Source organism: Electrophorus electricus, chromosome 1 (assembly GCF_013358815.1).
Source record: "Electrophorus electricus isolate fEleEle1 chromosome 1, fEleEle1.pri, whole genome shotgun sequence".
In the NCBI taxonomy this organism is placed as follows: Eukaryota; Metazoa; Chordata; class Actinopteri; order Gymnotiformes; family Gymnotidae; genus Electrophorus; species Electrophorus electricus.
This window is the reverse complement of record NC_049535.1, coordinates 16,638,057-16,661,266: the sequence shown is the minus strand read 5'-3', so window position 1 is coordinate 16,661,266 and position 23,210 is coordinate 16,638,057. Positions and strand designations below refer to the sequence as shown.

General features: G+C 42.7%; 1 protein-coding gene and 1 long non-coding RNA gene across 2 annotated transcripts; one reads left to right on the top strand and one right to left on the bottom strand.

Annotated features, from left to right (window-relative positions):
• Positions 1-6,030: 6,030 nt before the first annotated feature.
• Positions 6,031-23,121, bottom strand: cacng5a (calcium channel, voltage-dependent, gamma subunit 5a). The gene is made up of 6 exons (XM_027031137.2): positions 22,868-23,121; positions 12,391-12,629; positions 7,823-7,909; positions 7,021-7,161; positions 6,524-6,669; positions 6,031-6,361 (listed from the first exon to the last, which is right to left on the bottom strand). Exons 2-6 carry the CDS (start codon positions 12,584-12,586, stop codon positions 6,104-6,106), a joined length of 828 nt encoding a protein of 275 aa, XP_026886938.1. The 5' UTR covers positions 12,587-12,629; positions 22,868-23,121; the 3' UTR covers positions 6,031-6,103.
• On the top strand, positions 6,249-9,163 carry LOC113590830. The gene is made up of 3 exons (XR_003412133.2): positions 6,249-6,337; positions 7,775-7,884; positions 8,715-9,163. It is a non-coding gene; the product is annotated as an uncharacterized LOC113590830 (long non-coding RNA).
• Positions 23,122-23,210: the final 89 nt, after the last annotated feature.

Below are 23,210 nucleotides of genomic sequence, written 5' to 3'. Positions count from 1 at the left end.
TCAATGTAGACAATGTAGTCCATTGCTCTGACATATCCACCCCTGGAAGGACCCTACAGAAGGACCCTAAGGAGGGACCCTACGGAAGGACTCTAAAGGACTCCAAGGTGACATCATTACAAGCCATCACCATTGCATCAAGTCAGTTTTCTCTTTCATGTGAATGTCTGTCATACACCTTCCACTGCTGTGCTAAGAAAAATTCCTCCTTACGGCTGAGAAATGGAGAATAAGGTTGCAGGAAATTTGGGAATCTAGCATTGTCAAACCACTCACGGACGTCAACGCTCCGATGGAAATTGGTGTCATCCCAAATGATCACATAAGCCTGCGCCCTGTGTTCTTCTATGAATGTCTTGTTTATGGAGGCCACTGAGAAACAGTTGAACTTTGGCTGGACCCGCTGGCCAGCTTCTCTCAGTGGTCATGCCATGAACCATCAATAAGTGTTGCCCTGATGTCATCTGTAATTTGGTGGTGTTGTGCTCCTTCTCCCCAATCCTCTCCCCTCCTCAGTTCAGCTCTGGTTGGTTGTTGAGCTCCATTTTTACCAATCACAGAGTTTATCCGAGGCCCCTTTTTATGCATGCTTTCGCTTTGCATAACTGCTCCCTCATTGGTTGATTCAACAATTAGAACAATGAGGTATGTGCTGCATTGAATAATACCAGTGATCTGTGTTTTGTAGTAGTGTTTTCTTACAGCATGAGTGTGCTTTGTGGTAACACTTGGGATTGCAGAAATGGCAAGAGTGTTTAGCAAATCTGCAAATGTGTGTGTTTCAGGACATTTTGTCGAAGGTTCTGCAAAAAGAGTTATCAGTATAGCAATTAAAGCTTTGAAGAACTGTGTTTGGTGTATCAGTATGAGTGTGTCAGCAGCGGAAAACAACTGTAATGCAACCAAGCAGGAATAGTGCAAGAGAAATGGAACAATGCAGCAAAGCATAGAGCAATGGAGGAAATAGAGCGCGCGCACACACACACACCCTCTTTGCTCAGTCTGCCTGCTCCTAATCATCAACATTTGCTCTGCCAGGAGACAGTCAAACACTCAGCTAAGGCTTGTGCTGCTGCAGAATAAAGAAACAGCAGTTTGCTCGCTCTATCTTTCTCTCATACACACAAACACAGAGTGCACTCTCTCTTCCACTGTTTGTGTCTTGGTTTCTTGACTCTCTGCCTCACCTTATTTCGATCTGTTATACCTCAGGGGTATTTGAGTGACTACACCGACAGGTGTATAATCACAGGAAACTGGAAGCGTGAACTTTTCAGGAAGCCAAAGACCCTGATATGTTGGTGTGGTTTAACTGTTAGAGTTTTACATAAAAGCAGGCACAGATGGATAAGCCTCTGGCTTTTATTTAATTTGGAGATGTAAAACCTGACAAAGCGATACATGATATCACACTGGATATGGCGCAATGACTAGCGAAGCACTGTCATTAGAGAGGGTTATGTGTTACATGCACTGCCCTCCTGAAAAGCTGGGAAAGGTGACAAAGCTAACGAAAAAATGCCTACGCTGGAAATCTGAAAGAAATCGAACCTCTAGCAAGCACACTTGGTTCGTCTTTGTAAGAGGAACTCATATGCCAAACCCACAGCTGACTTGATAATAGCCTTTATCATTTCCATTGTTTTTGGTGACGTTTGGTGACTATGCACAGTGAGCTTTCAGGGGCAAAACGTTCTCCAGAGATCACACTTGGACAAATGCAGGCCCCGGGAAACACAATTATACGCCATTACTGTGCTCCCAAACTATTTGGAAAGCTTCTGTCTTGAAGTCATAAACTCCGGGAGCACCTTGAAAATAAAGTGGATTCTGTGGTCAGATAAAAGTAGAGATTGTTGGGTCGCGGTTGAGCTGAAACGTTTGGGTGCCTGTTTTCCTTCTTTCTTCTTCTTCTTTTTCTTCTAGGAGTTGTAACATGATGGATAAACGCCAGGAAATATTTGACCAAAATCTATCTTCTACTGCCAAGCGGTTAAGACTGGGTCGCACCGCTAAACCCACCCAAAATATCTCACCAATCACAGAATCGTGTTTTGGTTTTTTCTGTAGCCATCCCTGTCACATGACCTAAACCTCATTGAAAGCCTGCCAGGTGTGCTGAAGTTCACAAGTGACGGTCCAGGCTCTGGAGAGACTTCGCATAGAGCAGTGAGCTCACATTCCTTTAAAATGTCTTTATGTATCATCCTGTATGATAAGAGAAAACCGTGCTCTTTTTACATTGCCAATACTAGGAACACAAGAACTGGAACAATACTTGAAATTTAGGTATGTATGTTTTTTCCTTGTTTAGTGCAAATACTGGGCAAAATGTGAAAAATCTCACTACAGCAGTTTTGTTGCAGATTTTTAATAAATGCAGATACGTAATGACGCCGATTCTAGCTCGCCGAATGGTTGGACTGTTCTTACAAATTAGTGACTAGTTTAGACAACTTGGGCCGTTTTCTGTTTACGTGTGAAAAGAATCCGGAATTTTCTTATGGGGATAAAAGTGCAGGGATGCTTCTGTGATTTCTGGTGCTGTGTTATGATCGTTTTGGATGGAACTGTCACATCATGTAACTGATTAATCCACAGAGAGAAAGATACATTCTTCAATTCAGATTTTGGGTGACCTTACTATATCTCACTCGAAACAGTCAGTCGTTTTTAATTCAATAACTTTCTGTTTATTCCTAAAATAGAACTCATATTTGCAAAATAGTTCATACAAGCTGGTGGCGTTCACCTTTCTGCGTGTAAATCAGAACAAGAGAGAAAATGATCCGGTATTGTTACTCGTGTCACACCACTAGAGGGAGCCAGATTACCACTGAAATGAAATGTACCCGTGTTGACCAACTGCCTCTCCCAAGTTAAGAAGGTGAAAATAGCTGATTTCCCTTTGATTCACCTGGTATAGACTCTCAAATGAAACCTGGCATTCTGTAGTCATGCTTCCATTTCAAATCCAGAAAACTACAGTACAGTGTCTAAACAATAAGTGTCACAGTACAATTATTTACAGGCTGCCAAGGGAACAGTCTGTATCACAACGTTCTAGTAGAGGAATTAAATAATCGAAAATAGTGTTTATGAGACATTAACATCTATGCTGGTTATTAAATGATGCATACTAATACCACGTGTAAATGCACATTATGTGTTAAGAATATGGTGAGATTGGAATAAACCAAATTAATGTTCACATAGGTGAACAGATTAATTCTGTACGTGAATGTTTGGAAATGCCGTGTGGCCAAATGCAAAGCGTTCCCGTGAGTGACCTCATCAGTGTGCGTGCTCACTGGTCTGGACCACAGGAGAGGCGCTATCTGGAATAACGTATTGGCTACCCCTGAGTTTTCTTGTAGCCTAAACATCGGTGTATCCCACCTGTAACTTAGCCCCTATTTTTAATTATAATTTACTTGCGATTATGTCATTGTGTTTGCGTCACTGTGATGCACTGTTATACGTGAGACCTCGTTATCTATGAAACCCAACCTTAGGTCTGCGCAAAATGGATGTTGACACTTGCACACCAACAAGTAACGGCTTTATTTCACCTCTATCGTACACTGCGCACACAGCAGAAAAGTCACAGCAAAAAAACGCGCCGCGTCGAATGCATTTTTATTCCGCGACAGCGTTAACATATGTGAAACTCACATTCGGTACAGTGTAAGCATTGTGTGGGGAGCTGCATCATAGTCAAAGACAAGCTGTAGGCTATACGTCTGCTTTTGCTACGTGGTAATCTCCTTCCTTAAAGATCCTAAGAACATCCACAAACAGGTTGAGGCTATATAAAAGTCTCCTTGTCTTATTTACAACTTGGACTATGTACAAATGCAATGTGACGGGGGGAAATGGCATCAGCTGCAACAGACTACAAATTCAGTGTGTAATACAAGTAGGCCTAGTGGGCTCTGTAAAAACAAAACAAAAGCAAGAGAAATTTACAGCTAAATGCTGTTAAAAAAAAAAAATAAAAAAAATAAATAAATAAAAATAAATAAAAATAAAAAAAGCATGTAGCTCACCTCTATTGATTTTAACGGGTTTACCCTGTTCCTGTTCCACAATATAATTTTGCTCCTATATTAAAAAAAAAAAAGATAAATGAGTAAACCATGTCAATAACATAACCAAACGTGTGTGTATAGACACTTACACTTATGTACACTCAGTGAAAGTAAGCATTGTTGACATTTTGAACAATACATGAACATTTTCATTTTTAATTTTAATCTTTTTTAAATCTTTTATTTTATTTGTCTAATGGCTACATGTGACAGACGTAACTGACTATTACAGTATCCCTCTCCAATCTTAAAAAAAAAAGAAAATCAATATAGATTTTTTTCTATATTTCTATAGTGCTTTTTACAGCAGATGTTATCACAAAGCAGCTTTACACATGCCTGAGTCCAAATCTCCTCAGTGTCTAACACAAACTGACACCACTACTCTAAGCTAGCACTCACCAGTTTGATTAAAAGTTTTAAAATGTTATAATATTGATATAATAAATGTGACAGATTCACAATTGGGCTGCATCTCTGTCTCATTCACAGTCATTAGAAGACAAATCGCCAGATAAAGTCCAATAATTCATTACATTTATAATTTTCAAATCAATACAAACGAAACAATGCATGTGAACCAGTCAATCTGTTTGTAAGGAAAAAAATAGCATAGCTGTTTCAGATTTATCACCAAGTTCACATCAATACTCTTACTCTAGCATACTTTGAGAATTCCAGCCCAGATTTTCATAAACACATTACTGACATGGACATTTTTGGTCAGTCAACAATGAACAGACCTGGATCTGGATATAATAATCAGCACAGGTTCAGTACAGCAACAGGGTTTGCTAAAACCCAGTTATGATCAGGAATAGAAAATGATGGCTGGTAAGTAAAGTTACCTGACAAAGATGCACTCAGGTTCAAATGATCAGCTCATGACAGGGAAAAAAAACAAACATTTTTAATATTACACGTTTTAAAATATTCATACTGCAGCTTTATGGTTCTTTAGTTTAGAATGAATAAATTAATTGATGAAACTTGAAAAATACATTGTTGAAAGATTTGGAACTTGATTTAACACCTTTTATAGAATAAGCAAAAATATGTATTTTTTAATTTGTCTATCATTGCTGGTGAATAAAGAATCAGAGGTCTAGAATGATGTATTGCACTGAAATAATGATAAACCATTGTACAGATCGCTGTACTTGGTAATTCATAAACAGTTCCAGCAGATGAACGGTCACCTCCGTTAATCTCACCTGCATCGCACCTGTACAAACACCCACTGTCTGATTTGCTAGAACTCTCTACCTATATTGGACTGTGAAAAGCTTCATAGCTACAATCAGACTTGTAGCTATGGGCCATTTATCCAGTTAGAAAGTCCAAATAAAAGTTAATAAGGAGAACTCTAATGGAACAGGTAATTGACTCAAGGACGGGATGTATAAATGTAGAATAAACGACCTGCTCCATTTGTCATGTTATTATTTTTATTTTTGAATTTTAATGGGTAATGAAAAAGAATATCTAATACCTTATGGATAAATTCTAGCATTACTCACCTTTGGAATAAATACAGCTATGAGTGTAATGACACATTACAAAGACACTGAAGATGCTGGAATTATATTTTCTGATGAGGATGTTGGAAAATCGAACCGTTTGTGTTCTAGAGTGTGTTCATGTCTCTAGAAAAGCAGGTTCTAGAAAAGGCAGAGGTTCCATTAGCATGTCTGCTACACATGAACACGGTTGACTAGCAGCAACTATCTAAGGGAATGCTGCATAAGGATAGGTACATGCTGTATGTCCCGCACGGTCAAGCTCAGACAAACCGCACTAGAGTGGCCTCTGAATGGGAGGCATTCACACACATCAAAATATGTGATCCCCACCTCCAAATGCAAAAAAAAAAGATTAAAGAAACTTAATTTTAAATGATTTTAAAAGTCCAACTCTAGATGTGTGTGTGTGTGTGTGTGTGTGTGTGTGTGTGTGCCTTGTACATTTGTGCACGTGCGTGTATGCGTGCATGCATCTGCAAGAAAGCCATCTCAGCAGGGGGAGGAGGACATCTGGTCATAGTCGGGGCATTTGAGCAGGGCGGGGTAGTTGGAGCTCATCTGGAGCGACGCTTCACTGGAGATGTCCGAGGGGCTGCGGCCACGGCCCCAAGCATCAGGGTGGAGGAACTGGCCCGAGTAGTCGGAGCAGTTGCTCAGGCGTGGCCGGTAGAAGCCCGGGTGTGGCCGGTACAGCTCCTCCGCTGTGTAGCGCTTCATGAACAGGTAAACAGACATCACGCCTGCTGCCTGTAGACCAAAAGCAGTGACAGAAAAATGCTGAAATGTATGAGGAGGGGCAATAGAATATGTATTCTATCACAAAACAAAGCAAAATCAGAATAGGCTTTTAACTGAAAGCAAACTATAAGAATAAATTGGTTAAAGTGAAATGTTGAGGGGCGGCGCTACCTCGGTAAGCAGGAAGGAGAAGGCAGCGAAAGCGAAGGACCAGCCGTACTTGTAGCTGAAGTAGGCTTCGTTTGTCTTAGTCCTGTTCAAAATCTCATCATTGATGCTAGAGATGTATAACACCAGACCAACCACCAGAGAAAGCCCTGCATTACAGAAAGAGAGCGAGAAAAGGAACAGAAAGAGGGGGTAATAACACTTTTTTTTTTAACAATATGAGAACCATGTATAAATATAAACACAGCCTCACTGAAAAGACTTATGATTAAAAAATGGAGTTTCAGCTGTTCTTGTAAAAAGAGCAGAGCAGAATCAGGCCCATGCGTGTGGCTGTTAGTCACAAGGGAGGTTTCCTGTAAGTGGCTTGTTCACTTCAGCCAGACTAAAATTTGCGAGACTACAGCTCTGTGCCAAAGCAGTAGCAGCAGCTCAGAAAATCTTAGCACAAGTCCAAACTCCACGTGTGTCCAGAAGCCTTTGGCTCGTTGCCATGGTACCTGAGAGGATGAAGAAGATTCCAGAGACAAAGGCCAGGATGGTGCGGTGGGGGCGAATGTGTCCAATGTTGTTCAGGACAAAACCGACGAACATGAAGAGGAGGCTGACCAGTGGGAACGGAGTGGCTGAGCGTATCATCTCTATACGCATGCACACCCACACACACACACACACACACACACACACCATTCAACCCTTAGGTACAGGCTTGGCCATCTTTTTATACATTTACTGTATTGCCTTCTTGTAGTTACTTAATGGATCTTGTTTTTCCCATAAATTCTCCTGCCATGTGGGATGTCAAACATGGAGTGTGTGTGTGTGTGTGTGTGTGTGTGTGTGTGTGTGTGTGGTGCAGCATGAAAAGCAGTATTTTACTAGCCAGTGTCCAGAAAGTCATACGTAGACACGATACCTGTGCCTCAGCTCTTCTATGTATACAACTCTTGGCTTGACATTTGTAGTGCTAGTTTAACTGCCTTGCTACTGCAGTGTGTTCTGTTTCCCTGGGTTTGATATGAGGATAACATACTGTCTGCCTTTATCAAAACAGAATCACATGTTTCTGGAGTTTTTCCATTCATATGAAGTAAAGGAGATTAATGATACCACTTATGGCACAGCACAATAAAGTCTCTGCGAACACTTCACCAGTAGTCAGAACTGTGGTCTCCTAGGATGATGCGCTCCAAGTCAGTTCCGAGGGTTTTATTCTCTGGTAGAACACTGTGTGTGCTTTGTTGCTGTGTTTAGGTCGATGTACAGCGGTGGAGTTCAGATGACCCGGGGAGCCAGACTTACTCAGAACGCTGACTGTAGAGTCTGAAGTCAGTTGGACGTTCATGGGCATGACGTACTCGATGGTAAAGCAGCGTCCTTTCTCTTTTCCTGCAACGCGGCGTACACACACATGCGACGTACACACACACACACAGAGGACAGAGTGTAAATCCCATTTAGACACTGCCATAAGTAGGAGGCTTAATGCTTAAAAGATGGTCTGGAATTACATCTGGATTTTCAGTTGTCACAGAAGTATTAAAGGTGATGATTCGAACTAATGGCTCTCAGCTGTAATAGGTGCTCAGAAGAAGATGGAGAAATGCAGTGTGTGTGTGTGTGTGTGTGTGTGTGTGTGTGTGAGCGAGAGAGAGAGAAAAAAAAAACCTAGAGAATTTGAAGTAGAAACAAAGAGTAAGAGATGTTATTAGCCAGCATCATGGTCTGTACTGCAGTAACTGCATTACTACAGGCCTGCTATGATGCACATCTCCTTGAGAGGGTAGAACGTGTTTGAACGTGTTTTTCATTTAATGTGTACGTGAAAGCCACATATTCGTCAGAGAAAAATATATTTGAAAGAATGCTTATGCCATATTTTTTCAGGTAAGTTATCCTTCTGGCAGGTCTGATAAATTATCTGATAAGAACCTTCACTGAGTGAATGGCACACAGATGAAATATGCGGAGATTTTCAAAAATGGCTTTCTAGTGCTCCCCATCACCATGGCACCAGCAGAAACAGTCGAAAAGGGAATCAAATTAGACTCCGCCTGCAACTTTCTCAATTTGATAATGTGCATATAAACAATGTAATTTAGCCCAGGCAGAGAAAGAAAGCAAGTGTGTGTGTGTGTGTGTGTGGGTTTTTTTGTTTTTTTTTACCAAAATAACTTGCACCGGTTCTGTCCAGGCTGCTGTTCAGAGAACTGGCCTGCGTTTGAAATCCAAGGACCACCATCACTTCAGATGTGAACAGCGTCAACAACGGTGTGCTCATAGACTGACCTGCCTGAGTTTGTGCTGTTGTTGCACGTTTGCTTTTAGCCAAAAGGCAAGCATAGATCAACTGTTGGTGATGAGAATAAATTATATCAAATAAATTAAAATAAATGATATTAAACAATTATTTGAAATAATACAAAGCATTAATATAATTTGTCAATATTAAATAAGTCATGGAAATACACTGCCTGGCTAAAAAAAAAAGGTCACACACACTAAAATTTCATTGGACCATCTTTAGCTTTGATTACGGCACGCGTTCGCTGTGGCATCAATTCCGCAAGCTTCTGTAATGTCACAACATTTATTTCCGTCCAGAGTTGGATTAATTTTTCCCCCAAGATCTTGTATTGATGATGGGAGATTTGGACCACTGTCCAAAGTCTTCTCCAGCACAGCCAAAAGATTCTCAATGGGGTTCAGATCTGGACTGTTGGCCAATCCATGTGTGAAAATGATGTCATGCTCTTTGAACCACTCTTTCATAATTTGAGCCCTATGAAACCTGGCATTGTCATCTTGGAATATGCCCATCCATTGATGGTATAATCTGGTTGTTCAGTATATTCAGGTAGTCAGCCAACCTCATTCTTTGGGCACATAACGTTGCTGAACCTAGACCTGACCAACTGCAGCAACCCCAGATCATAGCACTGCCCCCACAGGCTTGTACGCTAGGCACTAGCCATGATGGGTGCATCACTTCAGCCGCCTCTCTTCTTAGCCTGATGCACCCATCGCTCTGGAACAGGGTAACTCTGGACCACATGACCTTCTTCCATTGCTCCAGAGTCCAATCTTTATGCTCCCCAGCAAATTGAAGCACTGACAAGTGGGTTTTCTTAAGGCTGCACACCTGTTTAGTCCCAATCTCGAGTTCCTTTTGCAATGTGCATGTGGAAATGCTCTTACTTTCACTATTAAACATATCCCTGAGTTTTGTTGTTTTTCCACGATTTGATTTCACAACACGCTTAAGTGAATGCCGATGACGATGATTCAAGATTTTTTTCCAACCACATTCCTTCCTCGAAGATGATGTTTCCCCATTGTCCTTTCACTTTTTAATGATGCACTGGACAGTTCTTAACCTGATTTTAGTAGGTTCAGAAATATCCTTAGATGTTTTCTCTGCTTGATGCATGCCAATAAGTTAACCCTTCTGAAACAGATTAGCATTTTTTTTTTAGGGTTAAATCATTTGTTGCCAGCTGAAACAATCACCCATGCAGTAATTATCCAATGGGAGGCTCTTACCTATTTGCTTAGTTAAATCCAGGTAGTGACCCCCCTTTTTTTTTTTTTTTTTTGGCTAGGCAGTGTATAATAACACTACATGTAGGCTAATGGATAATGCAGTCAACCTGCCATCACTGTTCACGCTGAAAAACTCAATATTCTTTGGTTCCAGCTGCCAAGGAACTTTTTCAGGTTTCGGTGTCTAGTTATCTTTGGTGGAACTGTGTCAAAGTGCTCAAAATTAGGTGCGTGCACCGGAACAGAACCCATTCCACGCTGGTTGAGATGACTACCAGAGCATGTTACACTGTCCACCACCACACACACTCTGCTACTCTCCAAAAAAACCCTCTGAGAATTCAAAGATTTCATTCATTCAGAAAAACAAACAATTGAGACTGGAATGTGAGAGTTCAGTTGGATGACATAACTTGACATGCATCATTTCTTAATGATCAAATTCTAGAACCATGTCATGTCAAACCAATAATTATAAATAGGACACTCTTCACAGTCAGATGATCATTGTTTAGGGCAGGTTTATCACTTAGTTGGGCACTTGAGGTTTCTGGGTCATTTTCTCCACTCTGTGTGGTCAATAGAGCTGCAGCCAGGGCACTCGATACCCGACACTTAGCCAGGCCTGTACGCCCTTATATGGCCATCGGGTTCAAATACGAGCTCCATGAGCCAATAAGAGTGAATGAAGCACACATGCTGTTTCTGACCTCTGAATAAACAGTTCCAGCCATTTCCCAGTTCTACGTTTGTCTTCCATATAACAACATTCTAAACATATACTTGATAGATGCTCAGAGAGAGAGAAATAAAGAGAAATGGAGGGGAAGAGAGAAAAAGAGAGAGAGAGACAGACGTGAAGAGGGAGGGATGCCTGGTTCAACAGTGGCTAGCACTTTGTCAGGCGCCAGTGGATCTGAAGGACAGAACGGAATCAATGGCAAAGTCCACCTGCACCTCCGTATCCCAGAGTGCCTTTAGAAAAGGGGTCAGGGAGTAATCCCTTGGAGTAATGATGGAATTCCGTTACACCATCTGAGGAAGGGGGCAATTAAAGGTCCAATCAAAATTCACTATTACTTACGGGCCAGTAACATGGGAATGAATCAGGAATATAGTAACGTGCACGTGGGCCATAGGGGCCGTGCTCTTTGTTATTGCATCCAGAGCTGATCTCACAGTGTTTATGGAAATGCTCTGGTGATTCCTGAGTATGCTCTATTCTGAGAATGAACTCTGTTTTACAGCCAAGAAGCTGTGGATGTCAGATCTGGCAGAGAGAGCGAGGGGGAGCATTGTAGAGCACTGAGCAGAGAGTGAGAGCACTGCAAAATATGCTGCAAAATGTCACTGTCTGAGAGTCAGTGATAACCTCCCCTTCCTTCATTTTAGCTTCTCGTAACTAAACCACCCCTTCACATGCAACCCCTACACACACACTTACTAAATAACTACATTTGAACTAATTCTAATATTTTGTTAATGTCTTGATCGATGTTGCCTCTGATTTTATATATATATATATATATATATATATATATATATATATATATATATAGAGAGAGAGAGAGAGAGAGAGAGAGAGAGAGAGAGAGAGAGAGAGAGAGAGAGAGAGACTGGGAGCATGGTACACCACTTTACAGAGAGAAACTGGTACAGGAACTCAGAAGGGGACACTGGTTTTCATGAGGGAGAGTGTGGAGGTGCTGAAATGGGATGTCTGAAAGTGACAGACACTTTCTCACTCTCATCCTGACAGAGAGAGGGGGAGGGAGGGAGAGAGGGAGAGAAAATGAAGCTTCACAGATAGGGCTTGGTGCTCTCTGAAAGGAGATATTAGACTATTACACCCAAAACACACACACACACGGATTGTGTGGTTCAAAGAGGGCTGCAGATGATCTGTTCATGAAAGAATTAGGAAAGACAGGTGTGAAGGCAGTTACGTTCTGTAACGTCATCGTGTCACCAGGAGCCGCGTCAGCTGATGAACCCTGAAGGGAGGAGAAAGAGCTGTTAATGCAACTCTACTAACACCAGTCGTCTGCTACGTGCCACTGCCAGTCTGAGGGAGTGAGAAGTCAGGATCAGCACGCATGAGCCACTGTATGTCACAGGATGATATCATAAGTAAACACAGACACACTCACAGACAGACAGACTCACACACATACACACTCATCCCATTTACGCACACACCCCCACACACACACACATATACAATGTGCCCATATGCAAAAGCCCATACGCACCAACATGTGACCAAATATAAACAAACCAGCGCACCCACACCCACAAACACACCCGAGCACGCTCTCTCCCCTCACCTGCCAGGAAGCAAACCCTCCACAGGCCAGAGTGCAGGGACGTGCGGATCTCCGTGCTCTGGTTCAGTGGCTGTATGATGCCCTCCTCCAGGTAGAGCCAGTAGTCCGTGCTGACGGCGATGCCCAGCAGGCCGAGGCTGCACACGGCGAACACACTGCTGAGCAGCGTCAGGGCCTTCCTGCCGCACATGCTCATCGCCTCCACTCCAGCAGAAGGCGCCGCTCGCACAAGACGGGAACTGCAGAAAGAAGCATGAAAGCGGGTGACACGTCAGATGCTGTGCGTACGTATCTGTCGGCTCTGTGTTAGTTGTTGTTTCTATTTCTGTGCATAGTTATCATGTGCATATGCAGTGTGTCTATAGTAGCTGTGTGTGTGCCATAGACATGCTGATAAAATGATACGCATGTTGACAGACACATGGCATGTGCACAAAAACACATTTGTTTAGCTATGATGAATGCAGCTCTGCTGCAAGCTTCCTCTGTTTCATAGCGCTATTGATTCAGTTTGATGCCTTTTCTAAGGATAGAAATTATAATAATACTTCAGTGCTGATAGGCAAATATGAAAATTTAAAAAGCATTAGACTCTGTTACATCCTCAAGAATAGCAGTCTGTTAAACAAAAGTGAACAACAAAGTGTATCTTAGTGTATATTAGTGTATACATATTAGTGGATAGTGAATCTTACTGTATATTAGTGTATACACACTAGTGGATCGTGTATACAGCGAGGTCTGGATAAGTGTAGTCGGATGGTCAGAACTAGGACAAGATCGACACCTACGCTCTACCAGTACCCCGCTGGCATAATAAACTGGCCTAAGGAGGTGATGGAAGCCACTGACACAAAGTCAAGGAAACTCGTAACGAGGCAAAGAGGGTTTCATCCCATATCCAGCACTCTGAGACTGTACACTAAGTGGAAGGAGGGGGGCAGAGGACTAGATCCAGGAGTACACCAGGATGACGGTCCTAAGTGATGAAGTGCTTAGTGAGAACCTCAGACAGCAGAAACCCGAGAAGGATGGACATGAGGAGGAGGTGGAGAATGACTGATCTGAGATCCTGTGGGACTTCCAGATCCAGACTGACAAAATGGTAATGGATAACCAAGCGGACATGGTAGTGATGGGAAAAGAGCAGAAGAGGGCCGGAGTGATGGAGGTGGCAATCCTGAGTGACAACATCAACATCAAGTGGCAACATTAGGGCCAAGAAACATGAAAAGCTTGAAAAATGCCAAGGGCTGAGAGAAGAGCGGGAAAGATGTAGAAGGTGAAGACAACAAAGGTTCCCATGGTAATCGGAACGCTAGGGATCGCAAATTTGGAGAATGGCTCCAACAGATCCCAAGAACAAAATCAAGATCTATATATCTATATATGTCACACTTCTCACAGTGCTTTTCCAGGATCAGTGTGTACCTTTGATTTCTTAGCAATTAGTTGTTCTGCCGATCTGAAATCCAAATCTCCCATTCAATGCAAAAGTCTGTGTTCCCAGCACATGAAGATGTGCAAATGTAATGTGAGCCCTTGGGGCACATGCAGACAAATGTGCACTGGCTGCCCAAAAATACTCCAGTGCTCTGCAGGATAAAAAAACAAAGAATGCTGATTCTGCAGCGTCCGAAGCCTCCAAAGCTGCCCCGTTTGGCTTCTAGATGAGGCCTTCAGATGTTCACTGATACAGAACCTTATTCAGCCATTTGATCCACTACAGGGCAAACCACTGAGTTACCAATCCCTGAATTCCATGTCTGATCTCTGAGCCATGTTAACTTAAAGCTGTATTCATGTGCTCATCCATTAAACGAACCTTGGCCGTGTGCTTCTGTGCCTGAAGATCAAAGCTGTGATAGTGTGTTCCAGTTCAACGTGCTAAGATTGTCTTAATTGCACCGACCTTTACAGCAACTGTAAGCGTCATTTACAGCAAGCTGTCTGCGCGAATGTGCTGAAATTTGCTCGCCACTCGGCTGAACCTTTCAATAGCAGTTCAGTGGCTGTTCAGGCTTGTGAGGACAGAGGACACATCAGCCTCCTGTTCCTGCATGTAAATCTTCTGAAGGTTAAAGCACTCAGATGCCTAGTAAAATGAGGTTATGATGCAAATATGCACTAGGAAATGGGTTTAATGTCACTACATGCAGCTCTCATTACCGACATCATTGGCTTGGCAGCATATGTGTGTGTGTGTGTGTGTGTGTGTGTGTGTGTGTGTGTGTGTGTGTGACCACACTAAGGACAGCATTTTACACAAAGCTGTGCTACACATTAGACAAAGTGTTGGAAGGAAACAAGGGACAGAAGACGGCCCAGTGAAGCCTATGGTGATCTGCTGTCTCCCCGCGAGTCAACTCTGAGCGGCAGCTCACCATTTAGCCTTACAACAGCTCTGCACTATCGTAGCAGCCTGGAACAGCTGGTTTAATGAACAAGGCCATTACACGGGTTACACGTAGTAACAAAGACTTCATGCCATCTGCGCAAGAACAAAATCAGTAAAGGTTTGTCAAAATCAAAGACAGAGCAGAACCCCAATCTGTTAAACCTTCTTTAGGTCCATTGACAAGTCAACTGATTGCTGCTCTCGTTGGACGGTCCCGCCCCTATACATTTTTGACAGTTCTGCTCCAGTAACTACTGAGATCTCACTAACCCTAACCTTGGAACACTGATGACTGCGAGTTCATTATGTCGAGATGGCCTTGCCCACATTAGTTGCAACGAGACCCTAATCAGCCTTAGTCAACCGGCCCATGCTGGCTGAGTACAGCTCAATAGCCCCCTGTGTTAGCCAGCATGTGGGCTGTGGGCTTGTGACACAAATGACTATTCACTGAGCTGCTTTCCTAGCGCTCTATGTTAGCGCTGCGCTCCATAATGGGCACCTTTTATAGCTGAAACCATGACGATTGGTCAGGCCTGCAGACATCAGGAGGGAATTTGATTAAAGAAAAGATTTGGGCTAAAAAAACACACATATATATGTATTATGGCAAGCAAAATGGGAAATATTAAATGAATATTAATATATATGGAATGAATATTGTCCAAAACATCCTCTTTCTGTGCACTGCAATTTTTATTCAATTACTCTTTTTGTCTACATGTGCATTTTGGATGTATTACCCTACTACTGTGTGTGTGTGTGTGTGTGTGTGTGTGTGTGTGTGTGTGTGTGTGTGTGTGTGTGTGCGTGTGTGTTTCAGAGTTGGATACGTGCCACTGCAGATGTAGCTACTTGTTGCCAGAAAGCTTAGATGAGTAGAATCGATTTGAAAGGGTGAGAGACAGAAAGAGAGAGCGAGAGTGAAAGTGAGAGAGTGTGAGCATGAGAAAGTGAGAGAGAATGAGTTAGTGAGTGTGAGATAGAGAGAGTGAGAGTGACAGAGAATGAGAGAGAGAGAGGGGGGAAAAGGAACTTTTCTACAAAGGTACATTCGATGCTTGAATCCCATAGTAGCTTTCATTTCAAATGCAATGAGAGAATATGGAAGGAGATACATTACAAACTAAATCACCATCCTGTTGACTGCAGTCTGTACATAGTGGATTATGCACAGATTCTGATATCAGATCTCATTTTGTGACAGACTTGTAAATATTATTCTATCAAGGTTTTACGCATAAAACACTAGCAGAGGAAAGCTTGTCTGACACATCGGAGGGACCCAAAACTAGCAAGCTGCACCGAAAAAGCAACTTCTCATGCTCCGTTAACAGCAGGGAGGCCATGTTAGTATTCAGGGAAGGAGCTGACCCGAGTGCTCTGTGTGACAGGATTCCCGCTGGGGGATCATATTGGCATCTTGTTCTCAGTTCCGTCACAGCCGCGTTCATGACTGCGCTGGCCTTCCCGGCTATTCTCAGCTGAATGCATATTACTACAGGTTATAACCGTCATGTGAAATGATATGAAATGCTCTAAGATGTTTTGCATTTATGTGTTTATTTATGTTTTGTATTTATGTGTGTATTTATATCTTGTGTTGGTGAAATATGGAAGAAAAAAAACTACAGCTAACTATAAAATGTCTATTTGGATGCTCCTTTTGCTGTTTTGTTTTGGGGTTTTTTAATCCAGTTTTATGCGTTTTTATTTTATGTTTCAAATTTTGATTCAGCTTTATGTTTCAAAACATCTTTGATCTTAACACCAAAAAGACTGATCAACCGACTGGCCCGTTGTGTTTGGCTCCTGCAGCCCAGCACTGGCGCGTTTCCTCAGAGCTCGAGACGCCCGTGCGAGCCTCTCTCGTGACCGCACCAGGATGGAGCTCCGTGGGTGACCGCGTGCGTGGCCACGTTCGCAGGGGAAGGCCAGCTCGTGGCCTCTTGCCTATGCGCCCATCTGCATGTCATTGAGATTTCAGCAGCGCTTGTCATTTTCGCATGGCATGAACACGTACGTCTTCAGAGCCGGCACAGAGGACAAGGGCGATGAATGCCGCTTACAACTTCAGCCGGGGCGCAAAAGAATGACTCTGCATCTCGAAGCGCTGAATGCGTTTCGATCCGGACGTGTTACGCAGATGTGCTCGGCAGAACAGACACGTGTGGAAACTACGGAGCCTACACGAAGAGAAGAAAGATAAACTAGGCTAACATATGATTTCGGACATTATTTTCTTTCACTAATGCTTTGGATTAGATCGGCAATAAAACGATTCAAAGCTCCGGGAAGTTTTTTAAAAGCAGAAACACTGCAATTTTCTTTGCTTTATGGTCTTTGCAGAAAATGGGGCAAATGCAGATCTAACGCGAAGTTAACCTTAAATATCCGAGCAGTGCCACGTTTCTTCATTCGTAAATGTGGAATGTCGTTGGCGTAATATATGGTGGTATGGCATTTAGTCCTCATTTGCATACGAGGTTATTGATAAATAAGCGATCACCACCCGAACCCGTCCGACGGTAAATGTCCCGGTAAGAAGCCAATGTGGATGGGAGGATCTTTTTTCTAACGTTTGGTCACACATGCAAGTCATCGAAAATAATCCGCACATGCACCTATTTAGTTAATTGACAAATGTATTTAAAATCACATTCTGTGGTGTATTTGGAGTGAGCATGATGGCAAACTTTGCAACTGCAATAGTAACAGTGCTTCAGGATTTCAGAATGCCACAAACCTTTGCCATAAGAGAATCAAATTTAGGCTTTAATGAGGAAGAAACTATAAATGGATACAAGAGAGATACAATTGTACTACTCTGCCGTGACTTAGAATAAGTACTGAAGTCATAAACCCAAATTTCTGTTATATATTTCTATTTGTTTTGTCAGGGTTGCTATGGCTGACTGTCCCTAGTGCAGACGTGACTAGAGCAGAGGCCCAGCTGTGCCTCAGCACAGGGGTCTTTCTTTGTGGCAGAGGAGCTGCAAATTCGGTCAGGCCTCTGTCAATAACTAACACACACACACACACACACACACACACACACACACACACACACACACACACACTCATCCAGTCCCAACAGCTTCGGTTTGAACCCTCCGGCCCCTCTACAGCTCTGTCTGTTTCCCTCCCTACAGGCGCTGATGGCCTGTGGTCCACTGAGGAGCGCTCTGAACATGGAAGCAGAGAGATGGGAAAAACAGGGAAAGGGGCTGACATGCCAAAGCTGTGGGAATCTAGGGGCCACCCTAAGCATTGGCCCCCACTCAGTCAGGGGCCAGCTATTTCTCTTCCAAAATGCGCAGCTTGTGTCTTTTCTCCATTTAAGAACTAAGATGCCCATTGTCAACTGTTTAAGCCCCGGATAATGTTGCATTTGCTAAACAAATGCGTAGCTTATTTCCCAGACCTTAGTGTTGATGTGGCAGCTGACAACACTCTTAACCAAATCTAATGCAAGATTCACAAGAACATGATTTGATATCTGACACTCGGGGAGTTTAGGGAGAGGCTGATTTTACTGATGTTCTTTACTACATTATATTCCAGTAACTGGCACTGACATACAGACTAGAGAAGGGCTTAAAAAAAAAAACTGCTTAGAAAAAAAGAAGAGTTTGGTCCCTTTCTCAGAGAGAGAGAGAGAGAGAGAGAGAGAGAGAGAGAGAGAGAGCGAGAGAAGGGGGGGGGGGGGTGCTCTGAACCACTGACCCATTTCCTGAGCCTGTACTTGCCAGAGCAAATCTTACTTACAACATTTCCTTAGCCATGTGTTTTAAGAGGGCTGAAGCCATTCGTGTTTGTGTGTGTGTGTGTGTGTTCTCTCCAAGACCCCTGGTGGGTACCTCTGCTGTGCTGGGGTTTTTCTCTGCTAACATGCATCTGTCAGAGTCAGTGATATGACCTACTATATACAAGTACACACACACACACACACACACACACACACACACACACACACACACACACACACACACACACACACACACACACACACACACAAGGGCCTTAAACCATAAAATGCCTGTCACTGGGACTCATGCTGTCTCATACCATCACTTCAGACCTGATACAACGGGTACAGTGTTTCACTACATCCCTTACACAGGTCCAAAACCGAGCCGATGCAAAACTGTTAAAAAGATGGAAAAAAAATGGTAATAGGAAATCAGATCCAGGAAAAAATAGCAATATGTTTCATTTTCCACTTGAAATCCCTGTTGGATCTGAAATTACTGTCCTATAAGCAAATCCAAAAACATATAATTTTGCCCTGTATGTACTGGACCTGAAACCCATACTGTATGTATTGTATCACGCAAACACCGAGGTGATGATGTATAATGTTTAAACCTTTTGACAGTCTAGGCTGCACTTTGGATTCCACCAAGGATTATCAACTTATTCAATTGCTTGTTGTTTGTTCTTTAAACTACTTAGAAAAACGACAAAAACATTTGTTTCTTTCTTAGTTATTCAATGACTAATGTTTGCATTGACTCCTTCTTCATTGTTAACTTTCTGCATTCATTTTCCCTCTACTTACTTCCATGACAAGAAATTTCACACCTTTCCGCTTGTCTCCGCCTCCCTCCGCCTGTCTCCGCCTGTCTCCACCTGTCTCCACGCTTTTGGGAGGGGCATCTGGCCTTCTTCAAAGCAGAAGCTGCCCAGAACTCAATTCCCCCCATTCTCAGAGTTCTCTCCCCTGCCACAGTCATTGCTCAGAGCACAACTGGCAGCTGAAGGTGTGGTTTACACTCATGAATGGCTTTTTTACTGCCCTTGTTACTGTAAACATTTTGTAAAAAATGTAACTTTTTTATTTCTACTTTTATTTTAGTCTAATATCTTCCCTTACCTTTTTGGCAGTAGTTTCCAGTGTTTCTTTCATTCAAAATATTTGATGAAAAAACAAACCATATCAGCACATATGGTTATATTTATTAGCTCACGCTGCAGTGAACAGGAAATTCTGTTTGTTCTCTCTCTGTTGTCAAACAGAGGGCATTGTGGGTGGGTCAGTGGTATTTTGGATGCTAAATCTGGAAAAAAAAAATGTAATTAAATGAGTCCTAAGGGTCTCTGAGGACTACGCTCTATACTGTGTGTGACTGGACTTAGTGGTCTAGTACTATGGTACTATGCATCATATCAGACCTCTTTTGCTAAGGAGAGTGAGAACCTCAGTGGAATACTGCCTAGATAAATCACACAAAAATAAATTTAAAAAGAGACCAGGAAGAGACTGGGGAGAGACTGGCCCAAACCATCCGACTGCATCCCAACAGCTCAGCATATAGTGCATGTGCTTTTAAGGATTATTCAGTATTCTGCAGACTTCCTGATTCACTCTTGTCTATAAATAGTTGGCTACATGGCTGGACATCAAATAAGGCTGGTCTTTAACCCATTAACAAAGTTAATAGTGATTTCCTGATGAGTGTCTTCAGGCTAAAAGCAACTCAGTTTGTAGCAGGTATTGTATAATTTTCCATATACTCCATAAGAATGGAATATTGGATTGTTGTATTGGTTGAGCAGTTTCATTGAAATTTAAGGAGGGATTCAGGCTCATCCTTGATTAAATTACACTGTTAATATAAAGTGTTTTTAGTCTAAAAGGCCTGTTTGAGGACTTGAGGTTTAGATCTTTGCTTCCAGATCCCTCTGTTCAGAAAACAGTCCCTGGACATCTTAAAGTGGTTTTATGTTTGAAAGGACAGAGCATTCAGCATAAACACAGACTTTGACAAAAATCACCCACATCACACCAGAACTAGATGGAAATGTTTCTTTGGCTTCAAGGCTGGAGACAAAGATAAATCAGGTGATAGAAAGAAAGAGAGAGACATGGTGAATTATGTTCAGTGAAGGTGTGATTCTGAGTCTAACGAAAATGATAGGAATGGTATTTTTGCTTTGCAAATGGTTGTCAGTAACTCAGGGATGTTGCAATTACTGTCAACACAATTGAGACTAACAGTGTGAAAGTAGACCACAATTACTGTAAATCTGACAGGTGCACCATGCATGTGGGTGTGTGCATGTACGTGTGTGTGTGTGTGTGTGGACAGGGATGTGAAAGTTTTTCCACCGCCACACACACTGGCACGTGATGATTCGTGAAATGTTCACAAGACATCTGGCTGACATATGTGTTTGCTTCCAGCTTTTTTTTTTAAACTGAGAGGCACCACGGTGACGCAGACACACGAGACTGCTCAAAACCACATTACGTTCTTTTATGTAACCAATTCTGAACAGCACCAATGTCTCATTCAGTTGGTTATCAGGGTTTTGTTACCATCCTTGAAGCAAATGGCAATGGGGACAAAGACAGCTGACAAATGGACAAACAGCCCCCTGATATCACATGAAGCAGCACAGTGGAGTGGCGGGCCGCCCTGGCACACTGCGGGTCCAGTCCTGGCAGTGTGGCTGTCTGGTTAAGGAATGGGTGGGTTTTGCCTTTTCTTAGTGATGAATGGGTGAGAGGGTGCCTGGCAAATTGTGCATCCAACCTATGGGTTACAGTCTGCACACCTTAACTCCTACCTATTGAAACGTGGACCAATGACATGACCATGAGAAAACGGAAGAGGTAGGTGTTTCTAATAAAGGGACTGCTATGTGCATTTGAGCAAACACATGCAAACACACACTAAGAACCATGCACAAATGTATAAATGTATTGTACAGTTTTAATGAAAGTCTGTCAGACATCTGTGCAAAAAACGGCCCCAAAACTGAGTCGACTTATATGAGAGAGAGAGAGAGAGAGAGAGAGAGAGAGAGAGAGAGAGAGAGAGAGAGAGAGAGAGAGAGAGAGAGAGAGAGGACTTCCTCTTACCACATGGAAGAGCGTGAACGTTCTCTTTCTCATGTGGCTGCACAATGGTGGAGTATTCAGGGTAGCTCAGTGGAAGTGGCCGTTCATTTTAATGGTTCATGGTGAGATTACTGTGGGAAGGTGATGGCTGTCTATAGTGACAAACTACTATAGGTCTTATCTATATTTAATAGGAAGAAATTATTAGAAGTATTACACTAAGAACAACAAGACCAAAAACATATTAATACTATGTCAAATTTAGAAAAAGGCTAGTCCGTTTCTTCGCTGATTTAATTTTCACGATACTTTACGGAGTCGTTAAGTATTTTAATTTGCCAGAATGAAAACGCAATGGTCTTACTAGGTCTTCCGGAACGTATCTGGGAACAGCACAGTTCCTGCAAGCCGATGCCAATATTACATTGACTAGATCGCTGTCCGTGGTCCCGAAATGCCACTTCTGAGCCAGGACGTTTCGATCGTGGCGTTTTATTATTAGCTACTACTCTAGGGAAAACACACCAAATACGACGGGTTTAAACTCAGCTGTAAATCAAAATCGATATTTTCAGGCTGCATTAACTTACAGTCTCTGTGTCGCTTATGCGCTTCCAGGGATGCTTAAATGTGTCCAATCGGTTGTCCTAGTGTATTATTATCATGCTCAAGAAACAACAAAAGATTCATTCGTAACTGCTAAAATGGCTAATTATACGTATTGTACGCAAATAAACTGTAGTCGTAACTTACGAGAGATTTACAAAAACAAAACCGTAACAGGAAAACGCTGATTGCCAATGTCTGTGTAACTGCTCAGGCTGTATTATAGGAGTAAATAAGCAGCGTATGACTGTCATACCTTGTATGCGGCTCAACCTAAAAGTCACGTTTCTCCTACTTCCGTTCACGAAGCCCTTTTTTGGAATTTGTTTTTAAAAGTCTGACGGAACCGGTATGGAACAATCACGCACAATCACAGGACTGAAAATCTGCGCCCCGATAGTACGCCCGAAACATTCATTCATGTACATTTTTGTAAATATTTGAAAGAGAAAGCGAAATATCATGGCATAAACCGAGTGCTAGGACGCAAACTTCAAAAATAAATCTAAGCACCACGAGAGATGAGCGGTCTTAACACAGGGGCGTGCACATGTAGCGGGACTACTCTGCTATTCGGTCTGATATCAAAGTGCAAAGCCGCAAGCAAACACCCTCCTGCTACATACCTTCACGAATGGGCACCGAAGCAGTCCGTGTGTTTTCCGCGCAGACCTGCTCCTCCGTGTGCTTGTACACTCGTCTTCTCCGGGAGAACACAGGGGAGGGGAAAACGCACGAACGGGTGCGCGCGACGCTCCGCAACTGGACAATAAGCGCTTGGAGCGCGCTTTCCGAGCCGGGGAGGCAAAGCTTTGCTCTTTGGGGTTAGATGTCACAGGAGGAGAAATGAAGGGAGAGACCCCGAAGTTTTTACACACCGAAGCACGTCTGTAAGCACTCGAAAGATGGAGCGCAGGTGCGCGTGTCCTTTAACCGCGGCGTGCCGGTAAGAGCACTTCTCGCGGAGAT